We start from the raw sequence: 22,125 nt of genomic DNA on the forward strand, positions 1-22,125 counted from the left end.
ACGTAACTTTGGGACTACTTAACTTTTAATCCTTCCTTTGTATACATCGTTCTTGATGAGACATCTGGAGATTGTGGCGATACAAGTGAGACTCTTTTGATACAAGCTATCTAAGGCTAATGGCGCCTTGCTAGGTCGTAGCCATTAACTTAGCTGAAGGCTATTCTAACTGTCTCTCGGCAAATGAGAGCAAAGGCTTCGTCAGTATAGTCGCTAGCAACGTCGTCGTACAACTGGGGCAAGTTCTCGTACGTCTCTCGAGACCTGCCGTGTGGTGGCGCTCGGTCTGCAATCACACAGTGGCGACACGCAGGTCCGACATGCACTAACGGACCGCGGCCGATTTAAGCTACCACCTAGCAAGTGTGGTGTCTGGCAGTGACACCACATTCCTCCCCCGCAAATCGGCGAACGGTCGTGTCATAAGGCTTCCGCCCGCCGTGGGGAGGACCCCATGTTGACGTATGCGATAAGGTGGGGAGCCTAACAACAGGCGAGGCTGTGCCACCCGAACCCGGCCATTCGGTCCGAGGGGAGCTAGGAAACGCCTGAAAACCTAGTCCAGGGTGCACGTCAACATGCGGTGTATGCGCCCGTAGAGAGACAGGAGGGGCCGAAGGGTCGACCTCAATGTGGTCGGGGCACCCGACGGGCGAAGACGACATCTGGTCCGGAGCGGGCAAGAGTTCCATGGTGGAGGACAGCCGGTCACGGGAAGCGAGCGGTGGCGCGTGACCCAGGGAGGCGCCAGGCGGTTGCAGTGACGCGTCCACTGCGGGCAGCGCCGGCGGGAGAACAGGCGGCGGCGGCGGCGCGTCGCCATGAGGCAAAATGGAAGGCAGCGTCGGTAACACCTGGGGATGAGGCGAGGCAGTAGATAGGTCCCCAGGGCGCTGACCGGATGGCACCGTTGCTGAAAGCAGACGGGGAGCGGCAGAACCCAGGCGACGACAGAGGCGCAGCTGATTGAGATGCCGACGCACCTCACCAGAGGCCCCCAAAACCAAATACATCGCGCGGCCGAGGCAGCGAAGAATGCGCCCTGCGAGCCAACGCCGTGAACCGCGATAGTTGCGTTAGAAAACAACGTCGCCAGGAGCAAAAGCAGTAGTCTGCCGCTGCACTGGAACCTGATGCGGCGGATGCAGCAAAGACATAAGGGTTCGATGAGGACGACCATGGAGCAACTCATCCGGCGAGCGACCATCGGGGGGCTGAGAGCGATACGAAGACAAAAAGAGCAACAATGCGTCCTCCCTAGAATGCGACTCTTTCAACTTCAACATCTGTGACTTGAAAGTCCGGACCAATCGTTCAGCGGCACCGTTTGACTGAGGCGAAAACGGCACGGACGTCAGATGTTGAATACCATTGGCCTTGCAGAATGACTGAAATTCTGCGGACATGAATTGTGGGCCATTGTCGGAAACAATAGTCTGGGGAAGAACTTCAATGCAAAAAATAGCGGACAACGCTTGGATGGTGGCAGATGACGTCGTGGAAGACATCCGGACAACAAAAGTAAAATTACTGAAGGAATCCACCACAACCAACCATCGAGAATTCCAGAATGGACCAGCAAAATCGATGTGCATGCGTTGCCAAGGGGAAGTGGCTGTCGGCCATGCAAAGAATTTCCGCGGCGGGGCGGATTGTTGTTCGGCACACGCCACGCAAGAAGAGCACATATTCGTAATCGCAGCATCGATTCCGAACCAAGTACAGTGCTGACGAGCAAGTTGTTTCGTGCGCACTATACCCCAATGTCCTTGGTGAAGAAGCCGTAAGACAGAGGACTGTAACGAACGTGGGACCAAGACTCTGGATTGATCATGATCCGAACGCAACAACAAAACACCACGTCGTACAAAAAGTCTCTCCTTGTGAGCAAAAAATCGGCGAACCAACGGATCCTCGATCCGTGACTTTGACAAGGGCCATTGCGTAGCAACAAAACGCAAAACAGTAGCAAGGACAGGGTCAGCAGCTGTGGCTGTAGCGACACGACGAAAATCAATCGGAAACGATTCGACCACGTCATCGGTTTCCGAATCAATGAACATGCAAGCAAGTTCGGAAGAATCGAATGCTTTATCCTCAGCAACAGGCAAACGGGACAACGCATCAGCGTTTCTGTGCCGAGCAGTGGACCGATACAAGATATCGTAGCGGTACTGCGAGAGGAAAAGAGACCAGCGAATGAATTTCTGCGCTGTACGTGGAGGTACAGGCTTGTTCGGATGAAAAAGCGATGTCAAAGGTTTGTGGTCTGTGATGATGGTAAAGTGACGACCATACAAGAAATCATGGAACTTAGTAACACCAAACACGAGAGCTAAAGCTTCTTTCTCTATCTGGGAATAATTGCGTTGCGCAGACGAGAGCAATTTTGAAGCAAAGGCAATAGGACGATCATGCGATCCATCTTTGTGCACAAGCACAGCACCGATCCCGAATTCCGATACATCGACCATCAACAAAAGGGGTTTCTGGGGATCGAATGGCGTAAGGCAAGTATTTGAAAGCAACGCTGATTTCAACCGGCGAAAGGCGCGTTCGCATTCCGTCGTCCAGACGAACGGAACACCTTTACGGCGTAAGCGATGAAGCGGAGCTGAAATGGAAGAGGCATGGGGAACATATTTATGGTAGTAATTAATTTTTCCCAACACACTCTGTGGCTGTTTCACATTTTGCGGCGAAGGCAACTCCTGTATGGCACGGAGGTGCTCTGGACTCGGATGTATGCCTTGGGCATTAATTACATGTCCCAGATACGGTAAGTCACGAGCAAAAAACACACATTTGTCCTTCCTCAAGCGAAGACCATTTTGTCGCAAGACCTGAAATAACGTTCGTAGGTTGGCTAAATGTTCGGCTTCTGTCTTTCCGGAGATCACAATATCGTCCAGATAGTTCGCAGCAGTAGGGACCGACGCACAAACAGTTTGTAAATATTGCTGAAACAATACAGGGGCGGATGCACACCCGAATGGCAGTCTTTTGAATCGATACAATCCAAGATGCGTGTTAACCACCAAGACGCGCTGGGATTCTTCGTCCACAGGTATCTGCAAGTACGCATCGGCTAGGTCCAATTTCGAAAAGTATTTACCCGGGCACAGTTTATCAAAAAGATCTTCCGGGCGGGGCAAAGGAAAAGTTGCAGTCACAAGTTGTGGATTCACAGTTGCCTTGAAGTCCACGCAAAGTCTCAATTTTCCGGAAGGTTTTGGCAAAATTACTAAGGGTGAGGCCCAGAGAGAAGCCTGCGCACGTTCAATTACACCCTGAGATTCTAAATCGTGTAATGTTCTGGCGACCTCATCACGCAATGTGTGGGGAACATTGCGCGCTCTGAAAAATTTCGGTTGCGCGTCCACTTTAAGTTCCAAATGAGCTTCATAGTTCTTAGCGCAACCAAGGCCCGGTGCACAAAATGTCTGCAAATTCTTCACAAAGACTAGAAACACTGGCGGAAGGCACAGTCTGATTCACGGATAGGACCTGATTGACTATAGACAAGTTAAACAACTGAAATAAATCTAAACCAAACAAGTTCACTGCAGAAGAAGAACGAAGAACGTAAAATGACACAAGTTTTGTTTGTCCCTTGTATGTGGCAAGAAGACTGCACTGTCCTAACACAGGTATCTGCTGTCCTACATAACCATTGAGCTGAACATTTGCGGCACGCAACGGAGGTTTGCCCAGTTGTTTGTACGTGTCTTTATTGAGCAATGAAACTGCAGCTCCGGTATCGAGCTGGAATGGTATCACTTTGCCTCCAAAGTCTAAGTCTACAAAAAGTTTATTGTCCTGCTGACGACAAGAGCGACTTTCACGTGCAATTTGAACTGATACAGGTACAGAAGCACTTGCGACTTTACGGGAGTTCCGGCGACGTCGACGCACACTTGTTGTGGGACGAACACAGTCACTGTGAGACAAAGTGGCACTGCACGGGGTGGAATTAACGACATGAATGTCCATGGGCGAAGGTCCAGGAGCCTGTTAGTCCCTAGTTCGATTCCGGCGTGAAGCAAAGGGCCTGGAATGGTTTTGATTGTCTGATCTTAGCTTTTTCTGGCAAACACTTTGAACATGTCCTTTCTTATGACAGTAAAAGCAAATAGCTTGGCGTGATGGGCAATTGTCACGTGAATGTCTAGTTGCACACCGCGGGCATGATTTGAGCATGGCATGGGCCTGCTTACGCGGCACACATGTTTGCGAGCTAGGCTGCAGCAGCTCGGACGTGCGCGAGGGCCGTTTAACATCCCATGCTGCGCGCCCGGTGGGCCGGTGAATGTGACACACGGCTGGCGAAGTTTCAAATGATTCCTGAGCAAAGTCAAGTGTGTCTTGCCTATCCAATATGTCTATCACTTGTTGAAGGGAGGGATTAACTAGTTTCAAAATCTGTTCCCGTATGCGAACATCAGAAACGTTCTGTGCTATTGCATCACGCACCATAGTATCTGAATACGGAAGTCCACATTCACATGCAAAATCACAATCCCTAGTAAGTCCTTGCAATGTTGCAACCCACTCCCTATTAGTCTGACCGGCCGTACGTTTGGTATGAAAGAACATATAGCTTTTTGCAACTACATTAACTGTTTCTTTGAAATAGGCATCTAAAGCAGACAAAATTTCTTCGTAGGACAGAGTTGCTACGTCGCGTCGGGGATACAATTTCACTATCACACGGTAGGTGGACACACCGACACAAGAAAGCAAAAACGGCTGCCGCTCATTACCTTGAATTCTGTAGGCGGCTAGATGGAAGCCGAACTGTCAAGACCATTCCGGCCAGGTCTCGTGGGCCGCGTCAAAGCTACGAAACGGAGGTGCAATGGCATGGTGTGGCTGCGGTAGCGAGGAAGCGGCGGCGGCCGCATCGTTTTGCAGCGCACGTTGACCCTGGACGAGCTGTCCAAGGGCATCCAATAACGCCTGCGTCTGCTGATTCTGCAAGCGATAAAATTCGGACAGTACATCTGGCGAAGCCATGACACAAGTAAGTTAAGCAAAGCAAGAATAAAGAAGACCGTTTTGATGCTCGTCACCAAAATTGTTGTGTCAGCAGACTTGCCGACACTACGCACACTAATTGAAAGAGGCGGCCAAGATGCACGCGCTAACTCACGAAGGATGGAGTGAGGTCTGAAACAGGAGACTTAATGAATGCTATAAAGAAAATACGTAACTTCGGGACTACTTAACTTTTCATCCTTCCTTTGTATACATCGTTCTTGATGAGACATCTGGAGATTGTGGCGATACAAGTGAGACTCTTTTGATACAAGCTATCTAAGGCTAATGGCGCCTTGCTAGGTCGTAGCCATTAACTTAGCTGAAGGCTATTCTGACTGTCTCTCGGCAAATGAGAGCAAAGGCTTCGTCAGTATAGTCGCTAGCAACGTCGTCGTACAACTGGGGCGAGTTCTCGTACGTCTCTCGAGACCTGCCGTGTGGTGGCGCTCGGTCTGCGATCACACAGTGGCGACACGCGGGTCCGACATGAACTAACGGACCGCGGCCGATTTAAGCTACCACCTAGCAAGTGTGGTGTCTGGCAGTGACACCACAACTATATTCTTTATTTTTAATCTTCCACAGACATGGGTGGTTTCTATACATTTCAATGAATTCACTTACCAACTCTCGAGAGCACTGACGAGTATCAGCCATTTTAATGCCCTATGCGCACGAATACAAACACTAGACTGAGCAAACACCTGTTTCGCGCCATATTTGCGGCGATCTCCTGTCCACACGCTCCAACTTGTCTGCGTAGATGTGGTTTGAACCCACAGATTTGAGAGGTTTTGCTCAAACCTCCAACTCCAACTTCAAGGTTTGCACACACATCGGGTTGGTGCAAATCTTCTGTCCAGACGCAACGATCTGTCTGCGCAGATATGATGTGCGCAGACATTTGCGCAGACAGATCGTTGCGTGTGGACGGGCCTTAACCACTTCATCGTCAAAACAGGTCTGTGATGACGATTCAGATGAATCTGGCACTGAGATATGGAGTTTAAATGACTGCTTCTGCACCGTAGGACTATTTAACAGTTTTAGACGAAGTGACTGAGGCGAAGTGTCGCAACTGTTATTCTGTGGTATGTCTCTGTATTAAAGATTTACTATGGTTACATCTCTGGTTTGTTAGTTTATTGATTAGCAGACGACAGACGTTCTGGCTGTGTATTGATCTGTGCGCACAAACATTGTTTTGTTTACCGACAAGCGGCCTGTGTATTTATTGGTGGAATTTATCTGTCCCTACCTTACTTTCCGGGTTCGTTTTCTGTGATTACGGTAAAGTTGTCGATGTAATTTTTATGTCTTAATTCAGTTTATTGATTTAAGATTTTGTTCGGGTATTTGCGCGTATGAATGTAAATTTATATTTATTCCAGTAAATTTAGATGTTCTCTTGATATCTGTGTTGATGCTCCTTTCCGTTTGATATACGTAGAAATTTTCACAGTCGTTACAATTGATTTTATATACACCGGCGTATGTTTGGATTGGTGGTTTTGTTTTTCCATATCGGATTTGTGTTTTGATGTCGTGTGCGGTGCAAAGCGCAAACCATACATTGGTTTTCTCAAATATAGTGTTCAGTTTGTCAGGCATGACTTCTATATATGTTCGTGGTATGTAGGTGAATTTTAGCTTGTTGTTTGTTTCTCTTGCCAATTTTATGTCATCGTGTATTCGCTTGTGTGCTGGCTTTGTGTATTTTTCATATAGTTGACCGATTATAGTGGGGTTAAAGTTTGCTTGTGTATCCTATGTATTTGAGAGTTGCTAGTTCTTTTTTTATTGCGAAATTTTATAGTGGAAACTTTGTTAATCTGTCCATCATGGTGTGGAATTATGCATTGGGAAGGCAAGAGTATGTGTCTATGGTATTGTCTGTTGTAGTATGTTTCCTATAAATTTCGAATACACACTCGTTGTGTAGGCCTATATTTTTTTTATTAAGTCTAGGAATTTAATTGCTTTGTTATTTTCTAGTTCTAGGGTGAATTTAATTTTTGTGTGTAGATATTTTAGTATACCATGGATGTGTTGTATGTCTGTGTAGCAGTGTGTCATCTACATAACGAAATTAGTAGGCTATATGATTTTCTTAATAACCATGTTTGTGGGGCTGAATTATTTTTGTCCAAAGGTTTCGAGTAAAGTGTTGGCAAAGTTACCTGCAGTACTACGCCCCATTGCGACTCCATCTTTCTGATTGTATAATTTGTTTTTAAATTCTAAATAGTTCTGGTTGAATACCATTTTTACTAGTTCTGTTATTTCTTGTATTCCTAAGATAGGCAATTTTCAATATTTTCGTAAGTTGTTTTCTATGATATCAATTGCTTCATTTATTGGTATGTTGATATATTCATACTTACTTACATATATGCATATCCAGCAATCACAGGGCCCCGAGACCACATGCTCCTTCCACAAACTGCCTCCATTCCTTTCTGTTTTGTGCACAGTTCCTCCAGGTGTCTTTATGACTGCCAGGTTCAGCATTTCCTTGGTCTTCCTGTGGGGCATCTGGTGTTTGGTTTTCACGCAGATGCTTTCTTTGCCTGTCTTTCTTCTGCCATCTGGGATACATGGCCAGCCCACTGTATTCTTTTGCTCTTCTGCTTCTGTAGTATTGTTGGTTGTGGCATTGAGTGGTAGACTTCGTCATTCATGCTCCTTCTCCATTTCCCTTTATCTACAATTGGTCCCCATATTTTCCTCGTCGCTCTTCTTTCAAATATTAATAGTTTTTCCTTTATGCATGTTGTCATGTTCCAGGTTTCAGAACCGTACATGCCTGCAGGGCCTATTGCTGTGTTATAGATTCTCATCTTAGTATTCGCTGGTACTGAATTTGAGTTGAGTATCTCCCTGAATGATTACATGCATTTCATTCCAAAAGCTGTTCTCTCCTTGACATCCATTTCTATGCTGTTGTTGCTGGTAAACTAAGGTTGCATGTATTTGAACTGGTAAATTCCCTTGAACCTTTTCTTCTAATTGGATGAGCTCCATTTTGTCTTGATCCACCTTTAGCCCAATCTTCTATCCACTGTTGTCACTTTTTGGTACATTTCTTACAATTCATGGATTTGACTCACTTAGCAGTACTATATTATCTGCATATTGGAGGCAATTGAAATTACCACCCATCTGTACTCTAGCCTGTCCTTGTTGCCTGCAGTTCCCTTATTACTTGTTTTAAGATGATATTGAACAGAACATATGAGAGAATATCCCCTTGTCTGAAATCTGTCTCTGTTTTGAACGTTTCTGACATGACTCTCAGAAACGCAGTGCTGCCCTTGATCCAATCATACAAGTTTGCACAGTTCTCAGTAGCTTCTCAGGGATTCTGAAACGATGCAGTACATTTTTAGGTTATTCCTATAGATACTATTGTACACACGTTGAAAATCGACGAATAAGCTATGGATATATTTATCATTTTCTCAAGTGTTTTTCAGACAGTTGTCGTAGGGTGAAAATGTGATATATTGTTGACTGTTTTGGTTGAATGCCAGCTTGGTATTTCTGTATGTTGTTCTTTATGAATGGTTGTAATTTTCCAAAGATAATGACAGACACTACCTCGTAGGTTACATTAATCATACTGACATCTCTATAGTTTCCACAGTCCATTTTCTTTCCCCTCGTGTATAATAGGCATATTATGACCAATTTCCATTCTTCTGGCAATGTCTCATTCTTTCATATCAACTGGACCAGTTGATATATTTCTAAGTGCAAGCTCTGACCTCCCACTTTGATTAATTCTCCAATTATTCTGCCCCCACCCCTGAGGTTGTGTTGTTTCTTCCTTTTTTGATTGTTGTCTTCACACCTTCAGTCACTTCCCACTCGTCTTCATCTTTCCTTTCTTCTGTGGTGTCTGCAGGTAGCATCTCATCTGGGTCTGGACAATTCAAGAGTTCTGAGAAGTATTAGTGCCATCTGTCTACAATTCTTTCCTGGTCATTTATCAAGTTGCTGATCTTATCTCTAATGTGATAGATTGAACTCTGAAGTCCATGTTTGTGATTTTTTATGTGTTGGAAAAATTATCTTGAATTCTTTTGTGGCTCTCTGCCGCAACTTGTTCTAATAGACTGCTTAGCTGTGTTCTCAGGATTCACTTTGTCTGCCATCTGGCATCAAGAAAATGTTTCCTTTTCTGCTGATTCTTCCTGTCAGCCAGCCACTCCTCCCACATCTTCCTTCTGACATGTCTCATTGAACCATCCTCTCCTCTTCATTCTCATCTTTCTTCCCAAAGTATTCTCCACTACTCTTAGTACTCTGGCCTTTATTTCTTCCACGTTTCCTGTACATTTTCTCTTGCTTCTAGATTTTCTAGGGCCTCAAAATGATTTTTGATTTATGTAGCATATTGAGCTTTAATTGTACTTTCTTGCAGTTTCCCAACATTCAAAGCAGGTTCTATTGTCCCTTTCTTCTTCTTCCTATACATACAGATGTACATCAGTTTAAGTCTACATATATCAAGGAAAAGGCTTGATGCATAGTCGGCCTCTCTATATGACCTGATGTTGAGCCATGGCATGTGATGTTTCTGGTTTTTAATGTAAATTTTATATATGACAAGAGTCACTTGGCTTCAGCTAATCTAATTTACCGCCATTTGATGTAACAAGGCCCACTTCTTCTGAAGAAGATATTTTTATAAATTTCGAAGCCTAGGTCAAGGGCTAAATAAACCTTTGGTTTGAAACTGGTTGGCCGATTTTTTTCAACGTATTCAAATTTATACAGTTGCTGAATTGCAGCCATGTTTAAGATTTTACTCTCAGATTCTTTGAGACAGCTAAGTTAATCATCCACTGATCATTCTTGTCATGCAGTCTGCGCCTTTCTATAGTTATTTTCGTGCTTTTGTGTTAAAATCTCCCAGATTATTTTGGTGTTTCTAGTCTGTGTGTTCTCAGTTATGTTTTCCAGTTGGTCATCGAACTCTTCCTCATCTGTTTTATCTTCTGTCAGGGTTTGAACAAAGATAAGTGTGATTCTGACACTTGGTTTCCAAGTACTGTGTAGGATATCCTTTTGGTAACAGCTTTAAATTATTGAACCAAATTTTCTACTTTGTCATTAATCACAAAAACAGTGCGGAATTCATGTTTATCTACACACCCTCCATAAAATAGTACATAGGCAGCCGACTCCAGGTGGAGTGTTGTTGTTATGTAGGTGCATAGTTCAGGTATTTTTATATCTTTGATATTGTCGGAATTTTTTATTGTACAACAATTTTGATAAGTGTAGTATTTATTTAACATATTGTTCAATTTTCTGATGATAAGGTATGTTGGACTATCTACACAATTGACTATAGGACATATAGAAATTTGAGGTTTTTGGATCTTAGGTTATCCATGTAATGGGGGGCGGGGGGTGTTCTTGGGTTCATGGAGATGTATTTCTTTTTCTTAAAATCGGTGTGGATTGTGTTCCAGGTCTTTATTACATTTTTCATTTTTGCCAGCATGTTTGTTAGTTGAGTTTTTGTTTATTTATGTGATATTGTTACATGCAAAAAATTGTGTATTTTATTTATGTTTCATTATGACAAGGCTGTTCGCTTTATCTACTTTAATTTCTATTGCTTGATGTGCGATTAATAAAACTCCATCAACTTATTAACATATAATAAATTTTGACAGCACCAGCCATAAAAATGTGCTAGGTTGTAAGTACTTCCAAATTGTAATGTTAAAATTGTAACAAAATGTATAGCTAATGAAAACATACAAAAGTTATTCACCAACAGCTTATATGTTTTGCAGATACCTTGAAAATGCCCATGGTGTCGAAATTAGCCCAAAGCCATAAGAACAGCTGAATAAAATACTATCACAGCAGTGTTATTGGTTAAAAGTCTTTACAACAGATTTACAATGCTGCAGACCCATGAGAAATAAAGATATTGGTACATGCAAAAAATAATAGTAGTAAGATGGACTTTCCACCATCTCTCCAGAGTTGTCATTGACTATCCGCTCTGTAACTCTCTCAGTATGAGAGAAAACTAGAAGCAGAAGGGATGAACTACTGGCATTACATTCTGCAGCATTTTTATTAAATAAATAACATTTTAATTATTAAATAATTTAGGCCACATGCCCTTAATTTCATTTTATTTATTTATTTCTTTTTTGTAAATGAAACCACTCAGATTAGAAAGGTATTGTAATCATTACATGTGTGATGTGAATTGAATCTTAGCACATAATGTCTGCCCTCAATGTGACTTACCTACGTGAAGTTCTCAGTTGCAGAATACTTTGTTCTAATTTTTTGCAACTGTTTGGTGCTGAACTATAGCATTCTGATTTATTGGATGTTTTCACAAGAGAACTTGAATGTGTGTTTCTTTATAGCTAATAAAATATTTTTCACACACTTTTATTCTAGATGCCAAAAGTAATGGAGAGAAAGTTATATTATAAAGAGGATACACCACTGTTGACAACAGACAAAACAAAAAATGAAAAAAAAGAAATGGAAACTCAAATTGAAAATACAAAAACTGAATTACATTTACTTGGTAAGTAAAATCCATATTCTTCTCACAAGTGGCTGCAGTGAGACTAATTAAAGTGGGTATTAACTGTATTAGCTGTACAATAAAAAGGGAAATTGTATACATACTGCTTATTTCAACTAGTACTGAAGTACATTGTCCAATCACATTAATGTGCCTGAATAACCACTTTTTGCAGCGCGGATGTGCAATAAGAGTTGGTGAGGTTCTGGAAAGTACTTACATGGATATGGAGTCAGACCACTCCAGTGCCTTAGATTTCTTTGTTGAGGATCTGTGGCATGAACAGCCCGATCGAGATGGTCCCACAGAATTTTCAATTGGGTTTAAATTCAGGGAGTTTGATGGCAGGAGAGTAAGTGAAACTAATTGTGGCTCTCTTTGAACCATGCACGTCCACTGGCAGCTGTGTGACACACTGTTTTCACATGCTGGTAGATGCCCTGGTGCCAAGGAGAAAACAACCTGCATGTTGGGATGGACGTGGTCTCCAAGGATAAATGTATATTTTTGTTAATGCAATGGGCCTTCCAGGATGGCGGAGATCACCCAGCGAATGCTGTAAAAACGTTCCCCACAGCATAATGCTACCCCTTGTGTCCTCCGACGATTGTTGGAGGACTGTACACACCAACGGCCGTAGTGTAAAACGGAGTATAAAATGGGATTAATCTGAAAAGGCCACTTGTACCCATCCAGAGGATATACAGTAGTGGTGTTGGCATCTAGATTCAAGCCTTAGTAGTGAATGAGCAGCATTCAGCGTGTGTGCATGAATCAGGCTCCTATTGTGGAGACCCATACACAGCATGAATGGACATTGAGGAGAGGCTGTTGGTAGTTCCGTGGTTCATCAGGGGGTCAGTTTCTCAGCAGTTGCATGTCTATTCACCTGCACACATCGCTGCAGCAGTCATTCGGTCATTCACCTGTGTTATCTGTGGCCCATGGTGCACCACAGTTGTCTCAGCACCAGTTTTGGATATGCCAGTTTGCAATGCAAGGTATACTTTAACCACAGTGGTACTTGAACAGTTAACAAACTTAACCATTTTGGAAATGCTTCCAGCCTTGGTCCAAAAGCCAATGTTCATACTCTTTTGGATGATAGATAATGTGCTCTGTTTCTGCATTATGACGATGATTGCACTGTTTTCCGAGTCCCCCAGACACACTTTATGTGGCCTCAACTGCTAGTGCTACCACCTGCTGTCAATGAGTGGTTATTGCTTGTTACCATCAAACATTGGTCGTGGTCACATTAATGTGACTGGACCATATATAATATTATGAAAATGGCACATAGATTATGTACATTAATGTCTTTCACATTCAGTCAGGAACACATAAACTGTGGGTCTCTCTGAGTGAGCTGCGACTCCTTCCTAACCTATACCTCTGACAGTTCCAAAAGCTATAATTAATGTCTTTAACATTTTCGCTCTTATTTACAGTACTGGAATTTCACCTGCTGAAGGGTTAGTACTGTTCAGCCATCCTGTCTGTCTGTTATTTTTGTTACTGTGTCATTCTTTTAATATGTATTGCCATAGTTAAGCTGATACAGATAGATTTTTGTTTTGTTTTCTTCATTATTATATTGCATACAAGGTGAATTCATTTCATTTATTACTTAACATTTGGCTTGTTGTCTTAACACACATACTGAATTGTGATTACAAAATTTTGATGAAAGAATTGACAAAAACAGAAACTCTATTTATTTGAAAATAACTTATAGATATAGAAAAAAATTTTTATCCAAGAACACAATGAGACTAAAAGTAGAAGTATGGAAAGGCAAATAGAAAGATAGTAGAAGAAACCTTCATGAACTGAACCAAATGTTCCCCTACTTAGAAAAGTTAGTGCTGGACATGGAACCTTACACTGACGTCTTGATTCTTAACCTTTCTTAATATATGGCTAAAATGGCACAAGCACCCATTGCAGGCTGCCTCTCTAATGGCTTCTAGGAGAAACAAAAAGTTTAAGTTTCAATATTTCTTATAATTACTGTCCGAATGCTGACATAAGCTACCCATTAAGAGGCATAATATTGCTTTAAAATTTTAACATTAGAAGGCAAGTATTGAAGTTAGAAAGTGTGTGTATTGTCGCGAGGCAATGTAACAGCATGCAAATTACTGAGATTGCATTCATCCAGTATTTGTGAATGAGAGCACTTAGCCAGTTCACATCCAACAAACTTTACACCAGAAACTTTTTCTCACTGTCATCCCCCCCTCCTCCCCCTCCCCCCCCCCCCACACACACACAGAAAATAATAAAAGGAGAAATAAGTTTATCACTTACATTTTCACAGTTCATGCAGTAAAACTTCTGTGTCAGAAGTGACATTTTAATTTCTCCTTAGTATGGAGTATTTGCAACACATTTTGCAGACAGTATATCCACTTATACCACTGAATGTACCTGCAAAAGTATAATTGTATGAAACACAGTTCTGGAGTTATGACTAGATTTTCTTATAATGGAGTACAAACTGCCCAGACAATATCACCCAGTTTTGGTTTTGACATTTTGTTATTAGTATTTGGGTACATAATCTGAAACTAATAAAATTACCACAATTAGGGTTTTGTATCTTCATCAATAAAGGTTTTACATGTCAAATATTTAACACATCAACTCATTTGTGAAGTAATTATACATTTGAAGCTGTTTTACACGTGGAGTTTGATTTTTTAAAGAGTGGTATATTGCTAAACAACTCTGCATTTCTACTACCATAACATTTCAAGAATTAAATCTTGACTTGTTTTACATTCAGTTCAAATATACAAGGCAATAAATGCTTATAGTAATATTAAGCTTGACTTTACAGATTGTAGGGGTTTTAATGCTATGTAGTGTCTTCATGTTGCCTTCTTTGTGTGCCCATTTGACATAGCAGAGGTGTCAGCGTCATTGCATAGCGCCACTCACCTGCTTTGATGTCCATGGTGATCAGTGAATGTGACAATGGGATTTTTGCTGTCCTGTTACTAGGATTTTCTGTATACTGCCTTTTAGATGTTCCAAATGACTTGAATGCATGGGCAGAATGGCCCATTTTACCTTTTAGGGATACATTCTGCATGTTGCCAGTCCAGTATTTTCCACATAAAACTGTCTAATACACTTAAAAATAAAGGGGCGTGAAGTTTTTTTTTTTTTTTTTTTTTTTTAATGCTGATTAGTGCATGGAACAATAAATTAGACACCTTTTGATTGTGAGATACAATTAAATTATGCATTCAGTATAGCTATTTTTACCATTATTATGATTGAATATTTATAAGCAGTTATACATTGGATAAGCGTTACTTGAAACTAAACTAAACACTGAATAAGACTGCTGAGCATACATCATTATTATTGCAGTTGGTATAGTGTGAAACATATTGTCATTCTGAATTAATGTAAATGTTGTGGAATAGATAAATAATTATAGTGTCGCGCACATAAATATTGACACTCCCAGGCAAGAAGTTCTAAAACATCAAGTGCTCCACTTCAGACTGAAAGATTCATTCATGCTGGCCAGTACATAGTAATTGGCAAGATGAAGTTGTAACCTGGCCATAGCAGGAATGAAATTGTTCGTGTGATGAGATACAGTCACAATCCAATTCAAAGTATCATGTGTTGTTACCTGTCATATAATCCATTGTGCTAGATCAAATTCTGAAGCCTGCTTCATTGAATTTCTGAATATCGCTTACATTTTGGAGATAAGACTGATTGGCCAGTTTCTTATATCGTGCCTGTCTCCATTCTTGGGAAGTATAGTAGATTCTTCAAGTGTGTGTGTGTGTGTGTGTGTGTGTGTGTAGGGGAGGGGGGGGTCCTTTGTCTTGCTGTACAGGCGTTCTGTAAATAACTTTGTAGGTTCATACTGTAGAATTTTTCCTCCAGCTTCAATCACCTTTATTGAAACACCATCTCCTGGTGACTTCCTCAAATGGCTTTATACAACTCATATGGTGTAACATCCAGGAAATCTTTATTTTCATTATTATCTACCTGAATTTGATTCATTTCACTGAATATAATCTTCTGTCTTATTTTCTTTATTATTAACAATATCAGGAAAAGGATATATTGCCACTCAAAGTAAAGATGACATCATGAGTTGCAGACAGGCATGACAAAAAGACACATTGTAGTTCTCGTGTGAAAAGCAATCTGGAGTCAGTGGGATAGCAGGGTATGGGTGGGAGGAGAGAGAGTGCTGTCTGGCGGGGCATGCAGGGACTAGAGATTGCCAGGTGCAGAGTCAGGTGGTGGTGGTGGTGGTGGGGGGGGGGGGGGGGGGAGATGAGCAGAAAAGGAAAGGAGCAGGGAAGGGGAAAGGACAAGCAAATATATTCACAGAGGGTGGCACACAAAGAGGGTGGGGGAATGTGAAAAGGAAGGAGGTGATAGGATGAGAGGGTGGAAACTGGTGGGTGGGGCATGTGGGACAGTAATTTACTGTAGGCTGAGGCCTGGTTTGCTATCGTATTGTTTGACCCCTTAACAATCATGTAAAACCACTTATTAGCTTTAGTTTTCCCATCCTTTTCTTCCCATAAATTGTTAATCCAGTCTATCAGTCTAGTTTCTATGCACTTTTAGTTTGACTTCCTTCTATTAGTTGGATGGATGTAAACTTATGAGTATTTATCTTCTGTCTGTATGCCATTTTTGTAGTTGCCACTGGTCAACAGCAACTTCAATGTCCTTCTTCGTGTCAACTAGCCATCATAATTTGTTTTTTTTTTTTTGCATCCCATTTTCTTTGTACTGCTGTTGCTTCCAGTTGTTTGTTACCAAATTCTTTAGTAAAAGATGTTCCAGATAGGTTTTTTTTTAATTCAGCATTTTTTTCTATTTTAAATTAGTCTTTCTCTCTCTGTGATAGCTACCTGATCCCATTTTTTGTTTTTGTTTTTTGTTTTTCTCCCATTGTGCTTGCATCATATTTTGATGTTTACATTAGCAGGAAGCTTAGGTAAATAAGTTGGTGAAGGAGGAAGCAACTTTCTGAAACTTCATACATTCTAACAATTTTATTTAATTATTAGATGTCGTTGAAAGTACAGTTGATGAACTGGATGCCTTTTCCTCCATATGAGCTATATTTATTTTCATACTGTAGCTGTCCTGTTCACCCAGTAGGCTGTAATGCATCTGATTATTCTTCCATTTCATAGTAAACTTACACAGACTGCAGTATCTGCTTTCAGTTGTCCTGGTGCTCTTATCTCCATCTCTATTTCTTTCTCTGTACCTATTTGCAAGCTTCATGGTGGCTTCATTGCAGTCACTTGACCCTGTGAAATAATAATCAGGAATCAAAACATTCATATTAAATCTATTCTGCGCCAACTGAATGATTTTTTAAGGCTCATTGTTGTAAATAATCAATGTTGCAGATGATGGCAGTAACCATTTGTTTAGTTGTTATGTAAGTCCTGTCATGAAGCAGTGTCTTCAGGGTCTGAAACAAGTCATGTTATTTATTAACAATTAGAAGAATCCACTGTGGGCTAGTTCTGTAAAGCGTACTAACAACAGATTGTGACTAGTGTTAGTGTACTCACATTAGTGTACTCTACATTTCATGTACAGGCCTATGCAAACCTCTTATCTGCAACCACATCTGTAAGTCTTTGATTGACATTAATGGATATTAATGTTTCATAAAGCCCTTCAGTGCATTCAGAACAATTTTCATCTACTGAAGTCCGCACTTGGCGGCTATGAAGCTTTGTTGCGAATTTATGGGTGGACGTGCTTCAGTTTCAGTCATATCAAATTTAAATTGATTAATTTCTGCATGAAAAAGTGTCATAAAACATTTTTGTTCCTTGTTGATGTTCAACGACTGTTGCTGAGAAGAAATTTCATACACAGTTCTTGTAACATTTTACATATGAATGCCATAATTTAAGGATATCCGCAGATGGGCCCATCGGTATCCATTCCCACAAGCTTTTATATGCAACAAACTGTTAATGTGGAAATGTGTGCAGATATCCACATCCATGTAGACCCCCAGTTATTTGTAATATTTTTAGATTACTTCATATATTTATTTGAGGAGAAAAATGGCTGCAGTGAAAAATCCACTGTTCCCTAATTTGGATGCCAATTTATCTATTACTTCATACTAGACATTTATGTTACTATACTGTTATCAGAGACCAGTATACCTGAAAAATTAAAAGCCTGTTTAATATGAACATTAGTGTTCACCAAAATTTATATCCCGGAGTCCAAATATTCTTATAAATTGTAGGAGTGGTGACTAATGAAGATTTATTGTACTTTGGAATTTCCTGTTCTGCTGTCAACTGGCAACCTGTTGTAGATTCTTGCAATACCCACATTATCTAGTTTCGCTGTAGTTGTAAAGACCCAGTAGAATGTACAGTAACCTTCAGTAACAAGCAGAATGTACAGAGAATAGATAGAGCCTTCACTTAGACTGAAAACTGAACTGAAAGCCTCACATACTTCAGTGTCAAGAGATGCTTTTGCTTTAAGGATACTTCCTCATATTAGTTATTAAAGGTCACGAGGGCAGCATATTTTAGCTATAAACACTCTGTTATGTACACTGATCAGCCAGAACATTATGACCAGTGATGTTCTATCAGTATAAACCTATCCAGGCAATAGCAGCATCAGCTGGTGAAGAATGACTACTAGTCAGATACACAGTGCATGTAATATCAGTGAGTGTGCTGTCCGTGTGCAGAATGGGGAAGATGCGCAGTCTATCTGGGTTTGACTGGGGGAAGATTGTGATGGCCTGGAGGCTCAGCATGAGCATTGTGGAAACTGCATGACTTGTCAGGTGTTCGAGGAGTGCTGTGGTGAGTGTCTTCAATACATGGCAAAACCGAGGTGAAACCACGTCCAGACGTCGTGGGGTTGGGCAGCCACTCCTACCTCATCAAAGGCAGAGCCTTCTGTGAAAACATCCATGTGATCTACCAATTCAGCTGCACCCACTGTGCCACATTCTATACAGGCACAACTAACAAGCTTTGTTTACACGATCTGCTTCAGTTCAACGACTGCTTCGCAGCCTGTATGATCTGGATTTTTCCTAACAGCACCAGCTTTTCTGAATTGCACAGATGGGAAATCTCCCTGCAAAATATCCTGAATTTCTGTAACCCCCCTGGCCTCAACATATGTTAGTGCCTGTCCCCCACTTGTCTATCCCTTTCCATGCTCTCACTCCAGTACTACACACTTTACATCCCTCCCCACAGCTGGCACAGCCTTCCAACACTGACATTGTTAGCCTAGCAACTCTGTCCTGTTCCCCACCGTGCCCTTGGACAGTCCCATCACAGACAGCATTAGCGTATTCATCACCTCTTTCCTGCTATCCATGCCTCATGCCTCTTCTTTACCTTCACCACCCATGCCAGCCTAGATTGCTACTCATCACCTCTGATGCAGTTGCAGTTGTGCCTCAGCACCTGGAGACTAGTGTGTGTGTGTGTGTGTGTGTCACATTGTTGTTATTCCCTCCCGGACTTTCATTATTTAGTAACTTAATTTGTTTCTTTTCAGAGGAGTCTAACAATAAAAGAGAACCAGAGATTCAGGGACCAGAGGGACAGGAAATGACTGTGGAACCGAAAGAGATAACAAATGCAGATGAGCAGTCACAATCATCATGGAAGGAAACATCATCCACAAATGTTGGAAAAACATCAAAACTTAAAAAAGAGGTTTGTTTGACAGGTATTTTAATAAATTTGTGTGCGACATACAGCTGACTGAATGTGTGAGTATTGTTTGTTGAGGCAGGTGCAGATGTGAGGAAATGCTTTAATCCATTATGATAGAATTCACAATCCTTACACGGTTTTGTGTGTTGCAGTGGAAATTCTAATTTATTGTAGTGCACAAACCATGTTCGGCCGTAAAAGTGCGAAGTTAGAAAGTGGATTGCAGCAGTGTCAGTCACAGGCAAGCATGGGTGTTGTTCTTCATGAAATAAAATGTAGTCACTGCAGTGTTGTGAGGGACCTGTCTGGCACTGTGTTAAATAGTTATTGCTGCAGTACTCAAGTAGCAAGGTGTCACAAGCCTTTATACACTGGTGGCTTAAAGTATGTGCCAAAAGGTGTAGCACAGGCCAAACATGTGCAGCACAGAAAAGTATGCATACACAAACCATTTTTACTAAAATAACTTCTGTCAGTACCACAGTTGTACCACCATGGGGCTGTATTACATGGCCACTGTAAATGATGCTGATTGAGGACCACAATTTGCATATATGCTGGATGAGCCCTCCCTGAAGCTGTTCAGTCCTGGAGCCAATGCATTTGCAGAGTAGCAGCTGCAACCACCAGTTGGTGGGCAGTGGGCCACTGCCCTCTACATCACGTCAGCCACCTTCAGACACTGTTGGGAGACGAGGCAAGGAACACACTACTGCCTCACAAGGTACCTTGCAGGGGCTACTGAGCATGAAGTATTACCACTGGCAGAGGAGATTGTGTCATGATGCCATACTCCATCAGCAATCCTGGGTGTCAGTAAGACCAAAGGTAGCAGAATTCCTCATCCAAGTCTCTGCTGACCTTGACTGGGGTGCAGCAAGATGCAGTGAAAAATAGAATTAAGTATTTGTAGACAATTTCTCCAAACCTACAGCCTATGTTGTGAGTCAAGAGATTTGATTGTGTATTGTGGAGAGTGTATTTGTCATGGAAAGAGCTTGACTACTACGCTATGTGGGGAGTTAGTTGGGTTAAAAGTGAGGTATCTGTGGATGTACCAGGCTTTAGAGGTAATGGTAAACAGGATTTGTTAGTACCTGTCAGATGTAAGCAGTGCAGTTTACTGCTGTATTATTCAGCACTATGTACAGTCAGTAGCAGTGTTACATTTCATATGCAAACATTATGGGCACATGGCTAGAAAAAGACAGGGATGAAAATAGTTAATGATTAAATGTAAGAATTAAGTTGTTATCCTTTGTTCTGTTGTGTTTATAATTGATTGGTTTTACAAAATGAGTAAAGATACAAGCAATGATATGGCAGCAACAGGGACGCAAGGAGTGTCACTGAGAAAGACAGTGCATATGTTGTTGGAAAAGTTAGCACAATTAACAGTAGTTAATAGAGAGATGCGTGGTCTATTGGAAGCTCAATCACCACAGTGAGGTGTAGATCTGTCAGTTGCATGTCTAGTTGCGCCTTCCTCTGCTAAATCGACCAAGCATGAGCAAGCATTTGTTGGTGTTCTTAAGAATTTGGCAGAAATGGAGAAAGGTTGGACTGATGTGGAGCTTTTAATCGTAATTTTGTGCCAATGATGCGTTGGAGAAAAATACAATTGGCATCCCTGCTCATGCCTGTGTGTAATGTGTAGCTGCCAGAAGTTTCATTGTTGTATGTCTGTTAGTTATTGTTCCATGTTTGATTGAGTAGAATGTCATGTCACAAAGTTTGCGAATTTTAACATGGCAGAGTTAGAGGAGCAATGTGTCTGCATTAAATTTTATTAAAAACTCAAAAAAAGCTTCACAAAAAGGCACCAAATGATGCAAGAAGCCTATGATGATGAGTGCTTAAGCCGTACTCGGTGTTACGAATGGTGCACACAGTTTAAAAATGGTGGGACAGAAATTAAAAATGGCCCTCATTCAGGACACTTTTCAACATCTACCAATGATGCTCATGTCAAGGATATGAACAAAACGGTGGCTACCAATCAAAGACTGACTGTCCAAGAGATTGCAGAAGAAGGTAATATTAACATTTCAGTTGGATCATGTCATGAAATCCTGACACAGCATCTCGGACTTCATTGTGTTGCTGCCAAGTTCGGCCCACAGGTCACAAGGAGAAAGACCATCGCCTCACAGTCTGTAAAGAGCTTTTGCAGTGCACAAATGAGAGAAAGGTGTACCTTAAGAGAATCATAACTGGTGATGAGACATGGGCCTAAGGTGCTGAAGCCAAGATTCAATGTTTACAGTGGATTGAGAAAGGTTCTCCAAGATCCAAAACAGCTCACCAGGTCAGATCAAATGTCAAAGCCATGCTGATAGTTTTCTTTCACTTTGGAGGATTAGTTCATCAGGAATTCGTGCCACAGGGCAAACTGTTAATCAGTGGTACTATTGGGACGTGTTACGATGCCTACAAGAAAATCCGAGAAGAAAACAGCCTGAAATGTGACGAGACAATTCATAGCTCTTTCAACACAAATACACACCCTCACATTTATCCCTGTTGGTGCATGACTATTTTACAAAAAATGAAATCACTGTGCTGCCTCAACCTCTGTACTCTCCAGACCTAGCTGGCCCCTGTGGATTTCTTTTTATCTCCAAAGCTGAAAACCCCATTGAAAGGATGAAGATTTGCAGTGATAGATGAGATAATAGAAAATTTGCAGACAATGCTTCACTTGATCCAGCAAGAGACATACCAAGTTCCAGAATTTTTTGAACAAACCTTGTACATAAGAGTTGGGTAGGA

At 41.6% G+C, this 22,125-nt stretch overlaps 1 protein-coding gene across 3 annotated transcripts in view; it reads left to right on the top strand.

Moving 5' to 3' along the window:
• Positions 1-5,998: 5,998 nt before the first annotated feature.
• The window catches only part of LOC126248193 (uncharacterized), a 124,316-nt gene continuing 108,189 nt past the window's right edge, over positions 5,999-22,125 (top strand). The window contains exons 1-3 of one of the 3 annotated variants that reach the window (XM_049948975.1): positions 5,999-6,131; positions 11,482-11,614; positions 19,193-19,353. In XM_049948975.1, the coding sequence (XP_049804932.1) occupies positions 11,482-11,614; positions 19,193-19,353 (294 nt within the window). In that variant the 5' untranslated portion in view covers positions 5,999-6,131. Of the gene's footprint in view, positions 6,132-6,175; positions 6,331-11,481; positions 11,615-19,192; positions 19,354-22,125 lie in introns of those variants that run through there. The other 2 variants (XM_049948973.1, XM_049948974.1) reach the window with 2 other exon arrangements.

The sequence above is a fragment of the Schistocerca nitens genome, chromosome 3 (assembly GCF_023898315.1).
Source record: "Schistocerca nitens isolate TAMUIC-IGC-003100 chromosome 3, iqSchNite1.1, whole genome shotgun sequence".
Lineage (NCBI taxonomy): Eukaryota > Metazoa > Arthropoda > Insecta > Orthoptera > Acrididae > Schistocerca > Schistocerca nitens.